Below are 18,834 nucleotides of genomic sequence, written 5' to 3'. Positions count from 1 at the left end.
CAATTTCCCATTGGAAGTTCAAACTTCTTGCACAAGTCCCATGGAGGCTCATAATGCACATTGCAAAATAAATCTGGTCCGTGCAGGCGTTCTTGTCCTCCCGCTGGCCCATGGGTGGGGGTGAGCAGGTAAGATCATGAGAGAAATCTCGCCTCACGCCATTTTACCAGCACTAGATTTCCAGTTATGTCAGCCTCGTGCTCAAAAAGGGTGGGACACTGAGCTCAATATTTAAATGCTATTTAAACTAGAATTTAAATATTACAAGTGTGCCCGAGCCAGAATCGTGCAGGCTCGTTTGCCTCTGTGACCTCGCCAGTGGAAGTTCTCTCCAGCGAGAATCACACATGGTCCCCATCAATGGGAACCAGTCATGATGGCCTCGCTGGTAAAACTAGAGGCCATTGAAGCCCCCTAGGAGGTCGAGGCAGAGGAGGGTGCCCCTTGGGCAGTGCCAGCCTGGCACTGCCCACTGGGCACTGGGCAGTGCCAGGGGGTTGGGGCATGAGGGGACAGGGCCAGATTGGGGGGGGGGGGTGGTGGGGGCAGGCCATTCTGCAACTGATTGTTGGGTGGGGTGGTGGTTTCAGCTGTGATTGTTTGGGTGGGGGGGGGTGTTAATTGGTTTGAGCGGGGGAGGGGATGATGATTGGTTTGGGCTGGGCAGGGTGGCGATCAGCCTTGGAGCCTCACAGAGCACAGAAATCTGCACACATGCAATGGCAGACTCTGCTGCTATCTGTCAGCCAGCTTTCGGGCAATTTAGGGCCTGTCCATTCCCCTTGAGGCAGAATCCAAGTTTTGCAAGATTTTTTTGCCAAAGTCAGGTAAGGTTCAATTTTAAGTTGCCCCAAAAAGGCGCAAGTTTCTCCCATTTTCACGCTTGTTCAGGAATTTGGTAAGATCACCCCGTGTGAGTATCTGGATCAATATAGTGTTCATGTTAGACACTGTCTCTAGGACTTGTGTATAAACAACCCACATTGTAAACACAATGTAAACATTGGAAGAAATTACTGAAATATTGACACATTAGGTCTCAACATCATAAACATTCAAAGCAATCATACCTGGTGTTTTAGGGCAGGATACAATTCCTCAAAATGTCCTACAATATTAACAATGTATGGGAACCTTAGAAGAGAATTATATCGGGGTATCTCTGGCAAACCAGTTTTCCATCATCTCATAGTTTGCTTCAACTCATGTCCAGAGAAGCATCAAGTAGAGCTCCAGTTATTGATAACATCTGAGGCAAAGTTGCTTCAGCTGTTTTCTTTTTGATAGTGGAAATAATAATAAGCATTTTCCCTGATTTAAAGAACAGACAGTAGACCTTGTATATGTGCCATGTAATTTGACCAGAAGTGTTATTGGGATTCATTCTGCTAAATGTTACAAAAGGTCATCTTGTTTTGCATATGTATGTCATACTAAAACAATATTAATTTACTTCTTTTTCATCCTTAGCGTATTTAAAGAAGCCTTTTTGAACCAAATGATAAATGGTTATTCCCTTGCTAGCCGTCAACTTCGAAATGACTTGCTGATAATAATTACAAGTCTAGCAGAGTATCCCACGATTCCAATGATTGTAAGTTTCACTGTAAAATGCTAACAGAGATTTATAACTCTCATGCACATACTTGTTTTGTTTGTGAACAGAGCTATCAAGCATGAAACTCAAAACGTTAGTATGCAGGTAGAACAAGCAATTAGTTGAGCTAATAGGATGTTTTTGTTTATTCCAAGGGGAATTAACTACAAAACTAGGAAGGTTATACTTCAGTTATACAAGGCATTGGTGAGACCACATCTGGAGTATAGTTGATTTCTTTATTTAAGGAAGGATGTAAATGTGTTGGAGAAGATTTACTAGACTAATACCTGGATTGTTATATGAGAAAAAGATGGTCAGACTAGCCTTGTATGCACTGGAATTTGGAAGAGTAGGACATGACTTGATTCAAACTTGATGCAGAGTATTGTGATAGTGTGGATGTGTAAAGGATGTTTCTTCTTGTGGGAGAATCTAGAATAAGGAATCATTGTTTAAAAATAAGGTATTGCCCATTTAAGACAGATATTAGGATTTTTTTTTCTCTCAGAGGCTCGTAAGCCTGTGGAGCTCTCTTTCTCTATAGGCAGTGGAAGCAGCCTCTTTGAATATTATGAAGTCCGAATTAGATAAATTGATAAGTAAGGGATGTGAAAGATTATTGGGGTGGGAACGTAGAGTTGAGGCCACAATCAGATCAGTCTTGATCCTATTGCATGGTGGAGCAGGCTTGATGGACCATTCATGCTCCTTCTCCTGATTCATAAGTTTGTATGTTCATGTGTAAACATTTTCTTAATACAGTTGAGACAGATTTTGCAATTTGTTATTGTGATGTATTCTATGATACAGCAGTTGTTTAAGTTATTTGATTTTATTGATTTTATCAAATTTTAATAATAGGCTAATTTAGTGAAATGGATTGTCCAATCACTTCCTAAAATTGTCTTTTCATGATAGGAAACTGGATTTACTAAACTTCTGATAATGTTTGCTGCATTCCCTGAAGGTAAGACCTTTTTAATGGTGTAAATTGTCCAACGATGTGCGTCCAGCTTCACTACTGATGCTTTGCCTGCCATTGTCTTTATGTTCAAAATTTAATAATGTTAAGAAAATAGATTTGCATGATAAGTTTGTGAAATGTTCAAATATTTCAGTTGTTGATTTGTTACAGTATTTTAATGTTTACAACTCACTCCACCATCTTCTGCCCCCACTTACAAATAGACCTGCAAATTAAATTGTCAATAGAGGGACAAAAAATGTAGATTTTTTTTCTCTAAAATGTCCTAATGTATTGCACATTATTAGTGGTTAAATTGTCTCCATTTTATTCTCGCTTATTTAATATGAAAATACAAAAGGGCCAATTTTTCTTATTCAAATGCTTTGTTAGCTTCTGTTTCTGGGATGTTCTTAATTCCGTAAATATTCTTGACAGAGTTGAAGTTGCCTGCTTGAAATGTGTGAGGACATTTCAATTAATTGTAAATGAGCAGGAGGGCATCATAATACATGCTGCAGTTCTTGAGGGTGGTTTGGGAGATCAGACATGGGGGGTTGAGGGAGTTTGGACTTGGGGGGGGGCATTGGTTATGAGGGGGTGAGACATGCAGAGGTTGTGGGGTGGTAGGGGATGAGGTTTAGACATTGGAGAGAATGGGTGTTGGGTCAGATTGTGGAGTGGGGGTTGGATCACCTTGGAGGTTGCGTCAGTTCTGTTCTGGTCATGTGGGGTGAGTTCAGCTGGATTGGGTCACGTCAGGGGAGTCAGGTTGGTTGTGGGTATTGTGAAATCTCATGTGGGTGGGAAGTTGGGGTATGCTGTGGAGAGCACAATGTGGGGCATATCCTGTGGAGGGCTCGGTCTGGGTATTTGAAATAGTTATGTTGAAGTCAGACTGATTTTATTTCTTCTAACTTTCTCAGAGTAACTGGCAGAACAATCCAAAGTTGAAATTTAGATTACTTTGTTGGATGATACCCAGCGCAGAACAATTGTTCAGGGAAAATTAGCACTTCTGGTCAAATCCAGTGCAATGCTTACCTGGGAACTCACAAGTTGGATTCCCCAGCGAAACTTTGGCATACCCCAAATTCAGGACTGGGGACCCAGGAAGTTATGGGCATTTCCAGAATTATTTTTGCATCTTCTAATGAGAAGACAGATAAAAAGCATTTGCCAATGCCTCTGCCGTTCCCTTATCCATTATTATAATTTCACTTATCTCTGTTTCTAATGGGCCCACATTTATTTTAACTGATCTCTTCATCTGAGGGACTGAAATTAGGGGATGATTTCCAAGAATGGGAGGAAAAGGCCAGCCACTTCTATCAAACAGGTATGATAGAAGTGGCTGAAGAAAAGAGCAGTAGGAGTATAATCCTTCAAACCTGGAAGCAGTGCCTCAAGAGGTTCAAGGACCTCAGGAGGGCATGAAAGATAAGTGTTGTAACATCTTCAGGTGCCAATCCCCACACTCTAACTTTCTCAGCATTCTCCTTAAACCAACACACATTGCAGCTGCATTCATTTCTCCTCCTCTTCCTTGACCTTCTCACATCAAAGCAGCCAACACACACACTCACCCTCATTTTTGTACAATTTCACACTTACGCCTTACAGTCACTCTCCACAAAGGCTATCCTTCTCTTTCTATATAATCAGTTCCTCACACTCGCAACTCTTTGCTTTCTGTTCTTGCAGGAGATGAATTCAATCTGATCCAATTGTAATACCTCCCCCTACTCACAACTCACACGTGGGGGCCTACAGGACAAGGCAGAGAATTGGATGGCAGGGGTGGTGGGGGGTTCCTCCACTGTAATCAATGTGTTAACTTAAGGCAATGTGGGCCTATCTTGCACACTGCAGACAAGGTCTTGTTTTCCAGGAGGTTGCTGGTAACAGCAGTGATTTGCCAAGAAAATTCTGAGCCTCCTGAGTTCATGGTATTCACACATGTTGAAGGAACTGTAAACCCTTGCCCCCATGCAGCTGGTTCTCTGTGTCCATTCTCACCCCGGCTTGTGAAGCAGGAGGTGGCTGAGGATAAGGCAGCTGGTGCTGTTTCTCTGGCTCTTATCAGAGATTCAAGGTAGAGCTACAGAAGCTGCTCCCATATCATGGTGAAAGCTGACAGCAGGGAAGTGCCAATCAAAGTGATTGACACTCAAAACAGGTGAACTGACTTCCTCGAAATCGAAATGCATCAGTAGGAACACAATTTCAGAAGTGCTTTGATCAGCAGTCTCTCACCTAGATCTGGTTTCAACTGTTCAGTGTCAGTATTTAAAGGTTTTCCAGCTTGTCAATTTCACTGAAGTAGCACTCCCTGCTGTGCTCTCGCTTTGTTGACCCTGGTAGGCTTTACACCAGTGGTTTTCAATTGATGTGTTGCCGTTGTGCCACGAGAACCATGCAAAGTTGCTGCGGCCTGCTGCAGGAATGTTTTGGTGAGTTTTGGTGAGTGCTGTACTTGAGTATTTCTATTGATCTGTCAGTTTATAGCCACTTATATACTACTTTTATGTGTGCTAATTGTGGGCTGTGGCCCATCCTACCACCACTCTTTGCAGGTTCTCTCCATTACTGTAGAGAGGCAGAGGGCAGGCAAGCTGGGAGAGCAATCACCAGGCTTGGGAGCCCATCCTTGAGCATGCTGCAGTACAGGATGTGTGGTACAGCGAATAAAATTAACAGAATACTCAGCTTTGTCCCCAGCTTTAAATGGTTAAACTGATTGATTCAAGTGCATTGGCAGTGCTTTTCACCTCTCAAACACATACACAGCTGGGAGCCTCTTCACTGATGAGTGCTGCCCGACTCTCCTGCACTGGTGCTGCCAAAAAATCCGTGTGGAAAAAGTGTCAAATAAGTAACTATTAAGTACTCCACCACCAATGAAACTTTAGTCCATGTTTCAATTATACTCACTTACCAAGTATGCTGGCCTAAATGGTCATTGCTCAGAACTGCGATGGTTTTTCACAAAAGAGATCTGGTCATTTTCCCAGTTGGAGTTTCTTCAGGTTAACAGAGTCCCTAAAGAGGATTCACATTCCCCTCCCTGCTCCTCATAGTATCAGGTTAACCTGCATTGTGCAATTCCAACATCATCTGCTTGTATTTCCGATTTATATTTTAATTTCCATCATTATAGTTTTGTAATGGGCCTTTTTTTAAGAAGGTTCACAACAAGTAATGGAAAGATTTATTTATCGGAATTTAGTTTGAAATAGGAGAATGGATGGAAAGGTAGTGGGGAGTATCATGTTGGGTTTCCAGCATGTTGCTGCTTTTATGTTCTTTAACTATTCCCTCCTTCCCTCTCATACACACCTTGGCAGTTAAAGTTCTGCCCAGTGGTTCAGCCCAATGATTTTTCTCACTTCACTGATGCTACCTGACCTGCTAAGCATTATGAGCATTTCCTGCTTTTATTTGTGATTTCAAGCTTTTGCAGTAGTTTCCATTCATTCCAGAAGCCCTATGGTTGTGGTGACAGGATGCAGATTCTGAGCTAACAGAAATTTTTGTACAAGGACAACCACCCCCCTGCCAAAACCGAGGCCGTACAGATAATGTTTGGACCCAAGTGATAAATAGACGTGGCAATTAGCTAAACCCAGAAATTTGTCTGGTTCAGCTATGTTCTTGTGCAGATTTTCAAGGTGAATTATCTGACCTCCTTGAGATGGGGACAGGTGATGTGTGAAGAAAATTCCTCCCAAGGGGAAGTTGTCTGTAGCAAATAGTGCTGCATTGAGTAAGTCAGTTCATTTCATATGGGAGCCATTGAGTATTAAAATATTAAATACAAAGCCTTTAATCATCAACAGTGCTTCCTAACGTGTCCCTGCTCTCCATGTAATGATTTGACATCAGTAACTTCTCATCACCTTTCTTTTAACCAGAGAAAGTATTTTTCTCCACACGACTCTTTCAAAAATTCTTCAAAATTGCCTTTGACAAATATATCATTTTTTTTAACTCAAAATAGAAAGCCCACAATTGAATGCATGGCATTGCTCAAGGACAAGTAGGGAGGTGTTCACTTTTTTTTATTAGTTCATGGGATGTAGGGGTCACTGGCAGGGCCAGCATTTCATAGAAGTCATAGAAACCCTTCAGTGCAGAAAGAGGCCATTTGGCCCATCGAGTCTGCACCGACCACAATCCCACCCAGGCCCTACCCCCATATCCCTACATATTTACCCGCTAATCCCTCTAACCTACACATCTCAGACACTAAGGGGCAATATTAGCATGGCCAATCAACCTAACCCACACATCTTTGGACTCTGGGAGGAAACCCACGCAGACACAAGGAGAACGTGCATACTCCACACAGACAGTGACCCAAGCCGGGAATCGAACCCAGGTCCTTGGAGCTGTGAAGCAGCAGTGCTAACCACTGTGCTATTCATTACCTATTGTGCATCACCCTTCTGTAGATGGTGCTGAGCCACCTTCATAAAACTGCTGCAGTACGACACTGTTGTCAGGTAAGAGACCAGTCATGATGAAAGTAATGGTAATATACATTTCCAAATCAAGTGTTGTGTTGCTTGGAGGGGAACCTGGTGTACGCATGTCCCTGCTGTCCATGCCCTTAGAGGTGGAATAAGTTGCAGGCTTGGTAGGTGCTGTCGAAGAAGACTTGAGTTGCTGCATCGCATATTATAGATGGTGTGCACTGAGGGCACGTTTTACCTGTGGTAGAAGGATTGAATGTTTACATCAGTGGATGGGGTGCCAATTAAATGGACTGCTTTGTCCATGATAGTATTGAGCTTCTTGAGTATTGTTGCTGCAGTCATTCAGACAAGTAGAAAATATTCCATCACACTCCTGACTTGTGCTATGTAGGCGATCAAAAAGTTCTGGGGAATCAGGAGGTATGTTACTTGCTGCAGAATGTTCAGCCTTTTACCTGTTCTTGTGCTCAACATTCCTTGCCTAATCAACACCATTAGAAAGCAGACCATACATCCCTTACCTAGTTGATGGGATCTTACTTTGTGCAGTTGCCTACATAAAAGCAGTGATTGCACTGTATTATATTATCTGTGAAGATCAATGAAGTGTTAAATTATTTCAAGTCTTTTTTTTCATTCTTTTATGTTTCCTTTCTCTTATAGTAAAGACCCATAACCCACTTGTTCATGGTCTAAAAATTTCCAGCAGCCATGAAGATTTTGAAATGAAAAAAATATTCTTCAACTTGCTTATTGCTTTGGCTAATGATCTTGCTTCTATACAGGTAAGACTCTGTAAGTGACCAAGAAATGTACTGAACACATGAGTTGTTGAAAGCACATAAGTAACAACAATTTTCTTGTCAGTTTCAGTTTCAAACTCCGACAAAGATGTTTTGTTATATTCATTCATGACATTTTGGCGTCACTGGCAAGGCCAGTATTTTTATTCATCTTAATTGTCCTTGAGAACTTGGTGGCGAGCTGCTGCCTTAAACTGCTAAAGTCCATGTGGTGTAGGTATATTCACAATGCCATTAGGAAGGATTTTGATCCAGTGAAGGAAATAAATGGTGATAGATTTCCAAGTCAGGAACATGTATGATTTGCAGGGGAGCTTACAGGTGGTGGTGCCTATTTCCCTTATTCTTTTATGTGGTAGAGACCATGGGTTTGGAAAGCATTGTTGAACGATGGGTTGCTGCATGATTAATGATGCCAGTGGTGCACCTGTGATGGAAGGAGTGAATGTTTAAGGTTGTAGATGAGGTGCCAATCAAGTGAGCTGTTTTACCCTGGAATGTGAATTGACAGTTTGTAGAACAGTATACATCCAGACAAGTGGAGAATATTTCATCAGTCTTCTGAATAGTGGCTTCTAGATGGTGGACAGATTTTGGAGAATCAGGAGGAGAGCTAATCACTGAAGAATGTCCAACCTCAGACATGGGACTTCATCTGCACAAAGACAGCATTCCTACCAATGCTCTCATGGACAGATGCATCAGTGACAGGTGAACTGGGAGGAACAAGATTATTGCCAAATATTGATGCTCTTACCACCTGTCATAAGTCCAATCTGACTGATATATTCTTCAGATCTCAACCAGCTCAATCAGTAGTGGCTACCAAGCAACTTTTGATGACAGGCTTCGAAATGCCTCATCAGAGGGCATTATGTGCCCTTGCTACTCAGAGTGCCTTATTCAATTGGTGTTCAACATGGAGAAGTGCAAGTTCATCAGTTGAGGGAGAGGAGGTGTGACGGAAGATAGGTGGCAATCAGCAAGACATTTCCTTGCCCACGTTTGACCCAATACCATGAAACATTACAGGTTCTGGGATGAGTGTTGAGGAATTCCACAGTCAGTTACTTCTGATTATATAAGATGGTTGTGCCACCATCTTTTGTCAGCCTGTCCTGCTGTTGAGACTGGGCAGAGTCAGTGATGGCAATGGACTTCTTTTCTTCCTACCAAAATGGACAAACTCACATCTTACCACATTATGGTCTACTTGCCAATTTTTTGTCCATTTTCTAAACCTGTCTACATTCCCTTTGCAACATCTGTATCCTTTATAAAACTTGCTTTCCTGCTTATCTTTGTATAATCTGCAAATTTGGCTATCATAAATCTGAGATGATTAGGTCATGGGCTCCTAATTGTGTTTAATGAATATTTAAATATTAAAATCAGCCTTGCATTCATCCCGGGCACAAAGCTGATTATGCTCGCAAGTGAGGGCCGGTAATGTCATGAGAGGCAAGAAATTGGGTACAAACCCAGTTTTTCACCCTCTTGCACTCTTACCAGCTCACTGCCAATCGACTGGTGTGACAAACTGGTCAGATCATCCCCTTTGTATCTCAATCCACCCTACCTGCAAAAGCTCCCTAACATCCCAGTTCCAATGCAGCACTTTGGTTCCCTCAACTTTTTAATTATATTCTTCCCCCTCCTAATCATCATCCACTCTTTTTTCTGCACAGTTACATTCTCTGTCATATTCCTATGTGCATGAAAGTAAGCATGCAGGTACAGCAGGCAGTAAACAAGGCAAATGGTATGTTGGCCTTCATAGCGAGAGGATTTGAGTATACGAATAGAGATGTTACTGCAATTGTTTAGTGTTGTTGAGGTCATACCTCGAGTATTGGGTGTGGTTTTAGTGTCATTATCTGAGGCAGAATGTTCTTGCTATAGAGGGAGCACAGCAAAGGTTTACCAGGCTGATTCCTGGGATAACAGGTCTGTCATATGAGGAGAAACTAAATAAGTTAGGATTATATTCATTGCAGTTTAGAGGGGTGAGAGGGGATCTCATAAACTTTAAAAATTCTACCAGAGTTAGACACGGTATATTCAGAGTGTTCCCAATGGTGGTAGAGTCCAAAACTAGGGGTCATAGTTTAAGGTTAAGGAACTTTTAGAACTGAGGTGAGGAGAGATTGCTTCACCCAGAGGGTGGTGAATGTGTAGATTTCAGTATCACAGAAAGTAGTTGAGGCCAAAACATTGTCTGATTTAAAAAATAAATTAGATATTGCCCTTGGAGCTAAAGCAATCACAGGATATGGAGGGGAAGGGGAGATCAGGATATTGAATTTGATGTTCAGCCATGATCAAAATGAATGATGGAGCAGGTTCGAAGGGTCGAATGGTCGATTCCTGCTTCTAGTTTCTATATTTCTGTGTAATAAACTGTTGTTAATTTAACAATTCAAGAGCTTGACTTTTCAAACAATAGGTAGTTATTTTGTTCCATAAACTCTTTACAGATTAACTATTTAGGAGGGTGATTTATAGTAAGAATGATGTAAACTTTCAAATTTGTCTTTTTATGCATGTCTTTTGATTTGTAGTTGCTCAGTGACGGGGGAGCACTACTGGCACTATTTCATTACGTTAATCCAAATGGGAAACCTGGAATTCAGGATTGGTCGCCTGCCCAGTTTGAAGAGCTTCAACTTCATGCCTTATCTACTTTGATCTCAGTGGCTCCAGTCATGGTGGATGATTACATGAGCTGTCAAGGGAATACTCAACTACTGCTTCTGTTGGACTGGTGTGTAAATCAAGGTAAATGCCTTTACATTGCAGTAAATTTAACATTAGACTTCACATGATGTGTTTTTCTGTCCCGCCACTGTCAATGAGACTTTCCATTGAATCCATCCCATGCCACTGGGAAATCAGTGGCGAGGACTGCACTGTCAGCGGGACCAGAAGATTCCAGTTGTATAAACAGCCAGAAGATAATGCTATTGTTTACACTTGAAGAGAAAATTTTTATTTTCTTGACTTTTATTGACCATATGCTTCATTGATAAGAAAACAAAGTGTTGAACTATGATTTAAGTCACTTAACCATACTGATTTTAGGTGCGGATGCAACACAAAATTAATGCCGACTTTATTTATACAAGATTTCGTGGTGGGAAATGGCATGAACATTAAAAAAGTGTCATTTCCAACTTCTCCTTTCTACAAATTATTCCTCCTTTAATTTGAGTTATTTAGAATAACAGATCTATGCCTTAGTCACACAGTTTTAACTTGTTCCCTCCAAGATACATACTTTGGCAAAGGCAATTCATTCCATGCTGCTGGTGGTCGTGGCAATAAGAAAGCTCAAATGCACTACTGTCTAAGACTTCTGAGATCTATGACTTCTCTTGGTGAAGAATTGATAATCCAAAATTTACATGATCAAGGAGCAATTCCTCAACTTCTGGGTAAGGTATATTTGCTATCACGATTCTAACCTAACAACAAGTTTGACATACAATTACATTGGCCAGAATTTGAAGTGTCGAATTTGTGTGAGAACTGAAGTAATTCTTGCTGGTTTTTTCAGTGGAAGTTCCGAGAAGAGTCTCCTACACTCTGTGCACTGCAAAGGCCACCAGTGTAAATATCATTAAATTTCAGGGGCCTGAGCCTACCCCACTGGAGAGACTGAAATCAACACGCTGAGCGGGCCACCCACTTGTTGCTGGATGAATGGAAACAGTGGTGGGATGAGACTCTTCTATCCAGATTAATTGGGACGAAGAGCAGGATCCTCACCTGCTGCCCTCCCTGCCGATTAAATGCCTCCGTCTCAGGGGAAGGGTATTAACTCCCATTAGGAAATCTGTTTCAATAGGAGAACCAACAATGAGATTTGTGAACCTTTCTGTTACTGTAGTTCATAAAGCTAAAATTGATTTGCCTACTTAAAATTGAGATTGGGAATACTGAAAATGAGGTGGATGGGCAAGTGCTGAGAGCAGGACCAATGTTGAAACATGGTCCTTATATGAAAAACAATGTGAGGAACAAACAGACAGGGGATCAAAGATATAAAAAGAACTTGCTATTATTTGTTATCTTTAGGAAGAAAAAATCCCAAGGTACTGTACCCAAAACAAATAAAATAGATATTATACCAAAGAAAGGGTGAACTCGAAGTTTGGACAAATGGATGGTCTCTAAGAAAGGTCTTAATAGATTTGAGGGAAATGGGAAGCAGAAGTGGTTTGATTGTGGGGGTTATAGTTTCAGTCACAACCACAAACAGAGTTTACTCACTTACCAACAAGGAGAGGAATTAGAGGAAAAGTCATCATGGGCTGCCATTAACGATTTAACCAGTATCGGATGCTATTCATGGTTTCACCAGCAAGAATTCAGCTGCAAAGATAGATTGGAGAAGATGGGGCTGTCCTTCTTGGAGAAGAGAAGGTTAAAAGGTTTTGGATCAAGTGTATTGATTTGGGAAGGGGGTGGGGATATTGAAGATTTTTGCTGAGTAAGAAACAGTCCACTTTGTTTCTCAGGAATCCCCAATGTACTTGTTTTAATGCATATTTTGTTATTTGATATGATTTTTCATAAATGTTTAATAGATATTCTGAAAGACATGACAAGCAGCTCAGTTGAAGAAACCAGAATTAATTTGGATATTCAAACTGACATCCTCTTCATCTTGTCCAGCATTTGTGAACATGATATTCATGGCAAGGTGGGTAAATATTGAATAATGTAGTTCAGGTATGACTGATCTGATTAAATGGCATATTAAGTCCATGCATATATACACATGAATTACATACGTGGATCTGCATGAGAGGTGTGTTCTCTATTTTTACTTTAAAAAGTTTCCCAGTATAAACTTCCTGTAACTTGGCCAGTCAAACTAAAAAAAATGTGTAGTACAAAATGTGGCTGGAGCTCATGTCTTCAAGGATCAGATTGTCAGTGGCTATGAAGGTGACAATGACCATGAACTTTTATGTGCCGTGGTCCTTCCAATTGTTACAATCTCAGCAGAGAAAGTGGGTGAGATTCTCTGACCTCCCCTTGGTATGTTCCTCGAATCTTCTGGTCCCACCGCTATCAATGAGATTTTCCACTGAATCCACCCCACGTTGCTGGGAAACACAGGGTGGGGATGTGCCGTCGGTAGGATCGGCATGAACAGCTAGCAGATCTCACCCAGTAACTTTTGTTTAGAAGAAGAAATCTGAAATCCCAGTTGCTTCCTGAAAGAATGAAGCCACAAGATTCCAGTTAAAAGGGAAGAAATTTTACTATACGCAAATCAAAGCAAACATTAAGTGCTATCATAGATAACCTCTTATACACTAACATCCAGAGTCAACATAAGTTATTAAGAATTAACAAGCAATTTATGGTTGATTCTAATCTATAAATTACACATCAAATCAGAGATTCAACTAAGATAGAGCTTAAGAATTGGCTCAGCAGTCCACACTGCATATATATCATCAATCTCATTCACAAAGACCTTCCAAAGGGGAGGTGATGGCCTTGAGTCGTTATCGCTGGACTATTAGTTTAGAAACCTAACCAGTGTTCTGGGGATTTGGGTTTGAATCCCACCATGGCAGATGGTGAAACTTGAATTCAATAAAAAAAATCTGAAATTAAGGATCTACTGATGACCGTGAAACCATTGTCGATTGTTGGAAAAAACCCATCTGGTTCACTAATGTCCTTTGGGGAAACAAGTCTGCCGTCTTTACCTGGTTCTGGCCTACATATGCCTCCAGAGCCACAGCAATGTAGTTGAATCTCAACTGCCCTCAGGCAACTAGGGATGGGCAATAAATGCTGGTCAGCCAGCAACGCCCGTGACTCATGAATGAATTTAAAAAAACTCTGTCTTCCTAACGAAGAATTTCAGTTTTCCTTTTAAGATGTAGCCTAATCCCCAGCTGAGAGTTGTGCACAACCAAACCGAGTTCATTGGGCACGGTCTTCATCACAAATGAAACACATCTGCAAAACCTCCTCAACTTGGTCTGGATGGCACAGAATCACTATTGTTATCTTCAAGTAACAGCAACAATTTCAAAAACTTATTATCTGATTCTGGAAATGGACTATGTCTTCTTCAGCTTTTCTGTACTGCATCACTAGACTTTTCAAATGCTAATATGAACTTAGTTGGCTCTATATCCCCTTAAATAATCTCATCCAGTCTGTCCAGAGGTTTTGATTACCAAAGGGACGAGTCTCCCAAAAGTGCTGAATTGGCAGAAAAACTGTTCCAAAGCACAACTGTTCTGATAGCTCAGCTTCTCACCTGAATCTGTGCACTGTAGAGGTCCCAGTTGAGAATTTCATTAAAAACCCAGGAAATGGGGCCTATTTGCCCCAGAATTCGACAGTTCTGGACCTCTGCACATGCGCAGTGGCACCAAATTGTTGAACTCCTGTTTGCTGGCCAGCCTGATCGCTGGCCAGCCTAGGACCTGCAGTGCTGCCTCTTCAGCGTCCCCCATGCCCCATTCGCGCCCCCCAGAACAATTCCTGGACCAGCCCTAACCCCCCTCCCATCCTGGAACACCCCAATGTGTAGGCCCCATCCCCCAGCAGTGGCAATCCTTCAACCCTCCTCACCCCAGCAGACGACCACCGCCCCCCTCCAGCCAGCCCAATCGCTGCCCTCCCTCCATCCCAGACTGATCCCAATGCAGAATGGCAGTGGGACCCCCTACCCCTACCAATCGCACCAGTGCCTGGTGGACATGCCAAGGAGCCCCTGGGCATGAGCACTTTTCCCCTTGGACAGTGCCAGGGACACAGGCTGGTATTGCCAGGGGTGCCCATCCCCAGGGGGCACTTCCTTTATCTGGGGGGCCCTGATTGCTCCTCTTCATTCCAGCAGAGTCTCCCGCTAGCCCTCTGAATTCAGGGAGCTAGTCTGAACCCTGCTGGAATGAAGTACTCCTGGTGGGGTGGGAGATTTGATTGGGACTTGAAAGGTCCTGATAATTAACAAATACACATATTTAAAATAGATTAAAAACAGATTTAAATAACTTACCCACTTTCCCCCCAGTTTCCAATATGGTCTGACCAGCAACTGTTTGCCAGCTCTGGAAGATGCGCATGCATTCCCAGCGCCTGCGCAAATCTCGATTCAAGGCCACAAACGCGCATCTCCCAGCCGAACCCACCAGAAAATTGGCAGGCCGCAATGAGAGAATCATGGCCCAAATCTCAGATTCAGTTCTCATTTGCTTGGAAACAAAGGGGGCGTTTCTCCCATCCCGGCGTGCATGTTTTTTGGCACATTGGGATGGGGTAATCGTGTGTCGGCTATTTCGCAAGATCCCTACATTGTGTTGGGCATATGTGCGCGTCTCTCAGAGCCGGAGAATAGGCACAGTCGGGACTGTATTGGAAATTGGCAGAATTGGAAATTGGAAGAGAGGTAAGTTATTTAAATCTTTTTAAAATGTATTTTAAATCCCATTATCAGGCCCACCACAGAATTCTCCAAACCCAATAACCAGGATTTAGAGTAGCTCACCACCTGTGGAGAACTAGTGGGAGACCTCGCCGGAGTGAAGTTGGGAGGCGGGGTGGGGGTGGGGTGCAATCGGGGACCCACAGGGAGTCGGGCTGCAAGGTGGTGGTGCTCCCTGGGCATGGGCACCCTGGCAGTGTCAGCCTGTGACCCCTGGCACTGCCCAAGGGGCAAAGTGCCCAGGCCCAGAAGGTTCATTTTTACTGTCCATTGGGCACTGGCAAAAGGCCGGACCAAGGGGGGAAGGGGTGGGGCCTATTGTGGGCTGGGACAAGAATGGGGCCTATTGTGGGTGGGGCCTACTAGCAGTCGGTTAGGGTGAGATGTCCTGCTGTCACTCTGCATTGGAGTCGGTCAAGGCTGGAGGGAGGCCAGCGATCAGGATGGGCTGGGAGGCTGTGGTCTGTAGCGGGGAATTGTGTCTCCCAGGAGTGGGAGTCGGGGGTCTGCTGGGGTGGGGGAGGGCATGGAGGGATTGCCACTGCTGGAGGTTGGGTGGGGTGGAGCGTGAAGATCGCGGCACTCTGGGGCGGGGGTGAAGGGAGTCAGGGCTGGCCAGGGAATACTTCTGCAGACCACAATCGGGCCATGAAGAGGGCTGGAGGGGCAGCAGTGCAAGGGTCCCAGGGATCTGGCCAGCGATTGAACTGGCCAGCAAACGGGGAGTCTTACAGATTGGGGCCATTGCGCATGCACAGAGGCCTGGAACTGTCAGACTCTGGCATGAATAGGCCTCACCCTAGTGAGCTTTTAACGAGGCTCACAGATTGTGAGCTCTGCATTGCACTAAGTGGGGAGATTCAGGGCTGAAGTTAAACTGAAAAACAATCTTGATTTAAACTAGCTTTCTTGCATATTCGGCACGTTTGGAAGAATCCCCCCTAAGAGTGTCAGTTTTCTTTTTCTGTTTTCCTTCTCAATTCCTTTTTCGAGTTAGGGTATGCCATCACACAACCTTGAACTTGAGATATTTGCAACATCTGGCATTTTGCTGCTCACTGTTACAGAAGAGAGCGCACCGATGCTACCTGTTCAAAGAGAGGTGACTGCATTTCATTCTCTCCTGACAGAAAATGGCTTTGATCAAACACATAGCTTTGAGAGGATTGCACACTTCATGATGGTGCAGTGTGTGATTGACTGCACTCATGCCACTTTATGGGCACAGCACACAAACTCAGATATGTACCACACCAGAAATTAATTCCATTCCCTCAAAGCCCAACTGTACATCATGGACCATGCAAGTCACTTTCCAGTATCCTGGCAGCAATCATGATACCTTTGTTTTGCAGGGGTGCAAACACAGTAAAAAGCCTGACAACACCAGGTTTTAGTCCAACCTATTTATTTGATAATATACTCACAAGCTTTCGAGGGGACTGCCTCTTCGTCAGGTGAATGGAGAGTTCTGGCCTCAGACAGAGCGTATAAAGCACAGGCAGTTTAGAGATTACTGATTAAAATGCGACATGTCGCACTATCTGTAACCCCCGTGACTTGCCTGGGTTTGCAAAACCTCACTTACTGTACTGTCTGGAGACAATACACATCTCTTTAAACTGTGATCAGTGCTCCTTCCACTCACATTGTCAGCCACTTCAGGTCTTGAACAACAGGTTAGGTGTAAGGATTCGCATTTTAATCAGTAATCTCTAAACTGCCTGTGCTTTATATGCTCTGTCTGAGGCCAGAACTCTCCATTCACCTGACGAAGAGGCAGTCCCCTCAAAAGCTTGTGAGTTTATTATCAAATAAATAGGTTGGACTAAAACCTGGTGTTGTCAGACTTTTTACTGTGTTTACGCCAGTCCAACACCGGCATACCCACATCATGATTACAGTGCAGTGACATTACTGCAACTCTAAGTTATTCTCTAAATTCTGTGCATTGTCAGTATCTGATCTGGTAACTATAAGTGTGATATTGAGTGACAATAGGTGGGATTTTCTGATCTCGCCAGTGGTGGGCATCATCAGTGGCAGGACCAGAAAATTTGGAGAGCAGACTTTTCCTGTCCCACCCATACATTTGCCTGCCACTGGTGGGACTGGAAAATTTCCAGCCTTTTTTCTTTTATCATTTAATGTCTTGCTGCTCTTCTACCTCTTGTACATCTAACACTCCCAGACTAGGGAAATTTCTTGAGTATCTGAAACTAGAAAAGCATAATGAACTGATATGAGAAAAAAATGTCTTCATTTAGAGAATTGTGAATAATTGGCTGCAAAAGGCTATATATGTTCCGTAATTGAGTAAATTCAATGCTGAGCTTGCTAAATTTTTGGAATCTAAAGAAATCAAGGGATCCGCAGATCATGCAGCAAAGTGGAGTTGAAGTTGGGGATCAGCCGTGATCTTATTAAGTGATTAGTAGAGTTCCTGCTCCCATTTCTCATGTCCTTAGATCGAGTTGTGAAAAGGGATGATGAGAAGCAAGAGCTGTGTACTTTACAATCTTTGGAGTGTAAATCAGAAGAGACATAAGGGGGACCTGAAATATGAGAAAGGGGATTAGATATAAAGATACCATCATATTCTGTGATTTACAACCACACCACTGGCCATGTCCTCAGCAATGGACATTCCAATGATAGTGAAATCTATCTCCTCCAAGGCTTACAGCCTTGCCTATGCCCTATTGCCGAGCACCAGTTGCCTCACATTGTACACCAGACTAAACTGCAAGGGAGTGGGAAGGAAGTATGACATTGACTATGGTGCAATGTATTTTTGTGATGTGGTTATTATGGTTGAATAGATGGCTGCGAGTTCAAGCAATGACATGCAAGAATATTTAGATATTTCTTTATCATTTAGTGTCCTGCTGCTCTTCTACCTCTTGTTCTTCCACCACTCCCAGACTGGGGCAATCTCTCGGGTATCTGAAAGTAGAAAAGCACAAAGAACTGAGAACAGAACGGCCTTTGACAAGGTGCCGCATAGAGACTGTTAAATAAGTGCCCATGGTATTAAGGGTAAGATCCTGGCATGGATAGAGGATTGGCTGACTGGCAGAAGGCAGAGAGTGGGGATAAAGGGGTCTTTTTCAGGATAGCAGCTGGTGGCCAGTGGTGTGCCTCAGGGGTCAGTGCTGGGACAACTTTTCACAATATACATTAACTATTTGGAGGAAGGAACTGAAGGCACTATTGCTAAGTTTGCAGATGACACAAAGATATGTAGAAGTAATATTGAGGAAGCAGAGGAGACTGCAGAAGGAGTTGGACAGGTTAGAAGAGTGGGCAGAGAAGTAGCCGATAGAATACAATGTGGAAAAATGTGAGGTTATGCACTTTGGAAGGAGGTATGGAGGCATAGACTATTTTCTAAAAGGGAAAATGCTTAGAAAATCTGAAACACAAAGGGACTTGGGAGTCATTGTTCAAGATTCTCTTAAGGTTGACGTGCAGCTTCAGTCAGCAGTTAGGAAGGCAAATGCAACGTTAGCATTCCTGTTGAGGGG

General features: G+C 43.0%; 1 protein-coding gene across 3 annotated transcripts in view; it reads left to right on the top strand.

Annotated features, from left to right (window-relative positions):
* Window positions 1-18,834, top strand: part of cfap69 (cilia and flagella associated protein 69) — a 95,461-nt gene that overhangs the window by 31,170 nt on the left and 45,457 nt on the right. For all 3 annotated transcript variants that reach the window (XM_080210727.1, XM_080210719.1, XM_080210734.1), the window contains 6 exons: window positions 1,471-1,594; window positions 2,519-2,567; window positions 7,706-7,827; window positions 10,407-10,623; window positions 11,115-11,279; window positions 12,435-12,550. In XM_080210727.1, the coding sequence (XP_080066853.1) occupies window positions 1,471-1,594; window positions 2,519-2,567; window positions 7,706-7,827; window positions 10,407-10,623; window positions 11,115-11,279; window positions 12,435-12,550 (793 nt within the window). The remainder of the gene's footprint in view (window positions 1-1,470; window positions 1,595-2,518; window positions 2,568-7,705; window positions 7,828-10,406; window positions 10,624-11,114; window positions 11,280-12,434; window positions 12,551-18,834) is intronic.

This window comes from Carcharhinus amblyrhynchos, chromosome 2 (genome assembly GCF_965287045.1).
Source record: "Carcharhinus amblyrhynchos chromosome 2, sCarAmb.v2.hapA, whole genome shotgun sequence".
NCBI lineage: Eukaryota > Metazoa > Chordata > Chondrichthyes > Carcharhiniformes > Carcharhinidae > Carcharhinus > Carcharhinus amblyrhynchos.
Note: the sequence above shows the minus strand (reverse complement) of the source record. Positions and strands in the feature narration are given on the sequence as shown.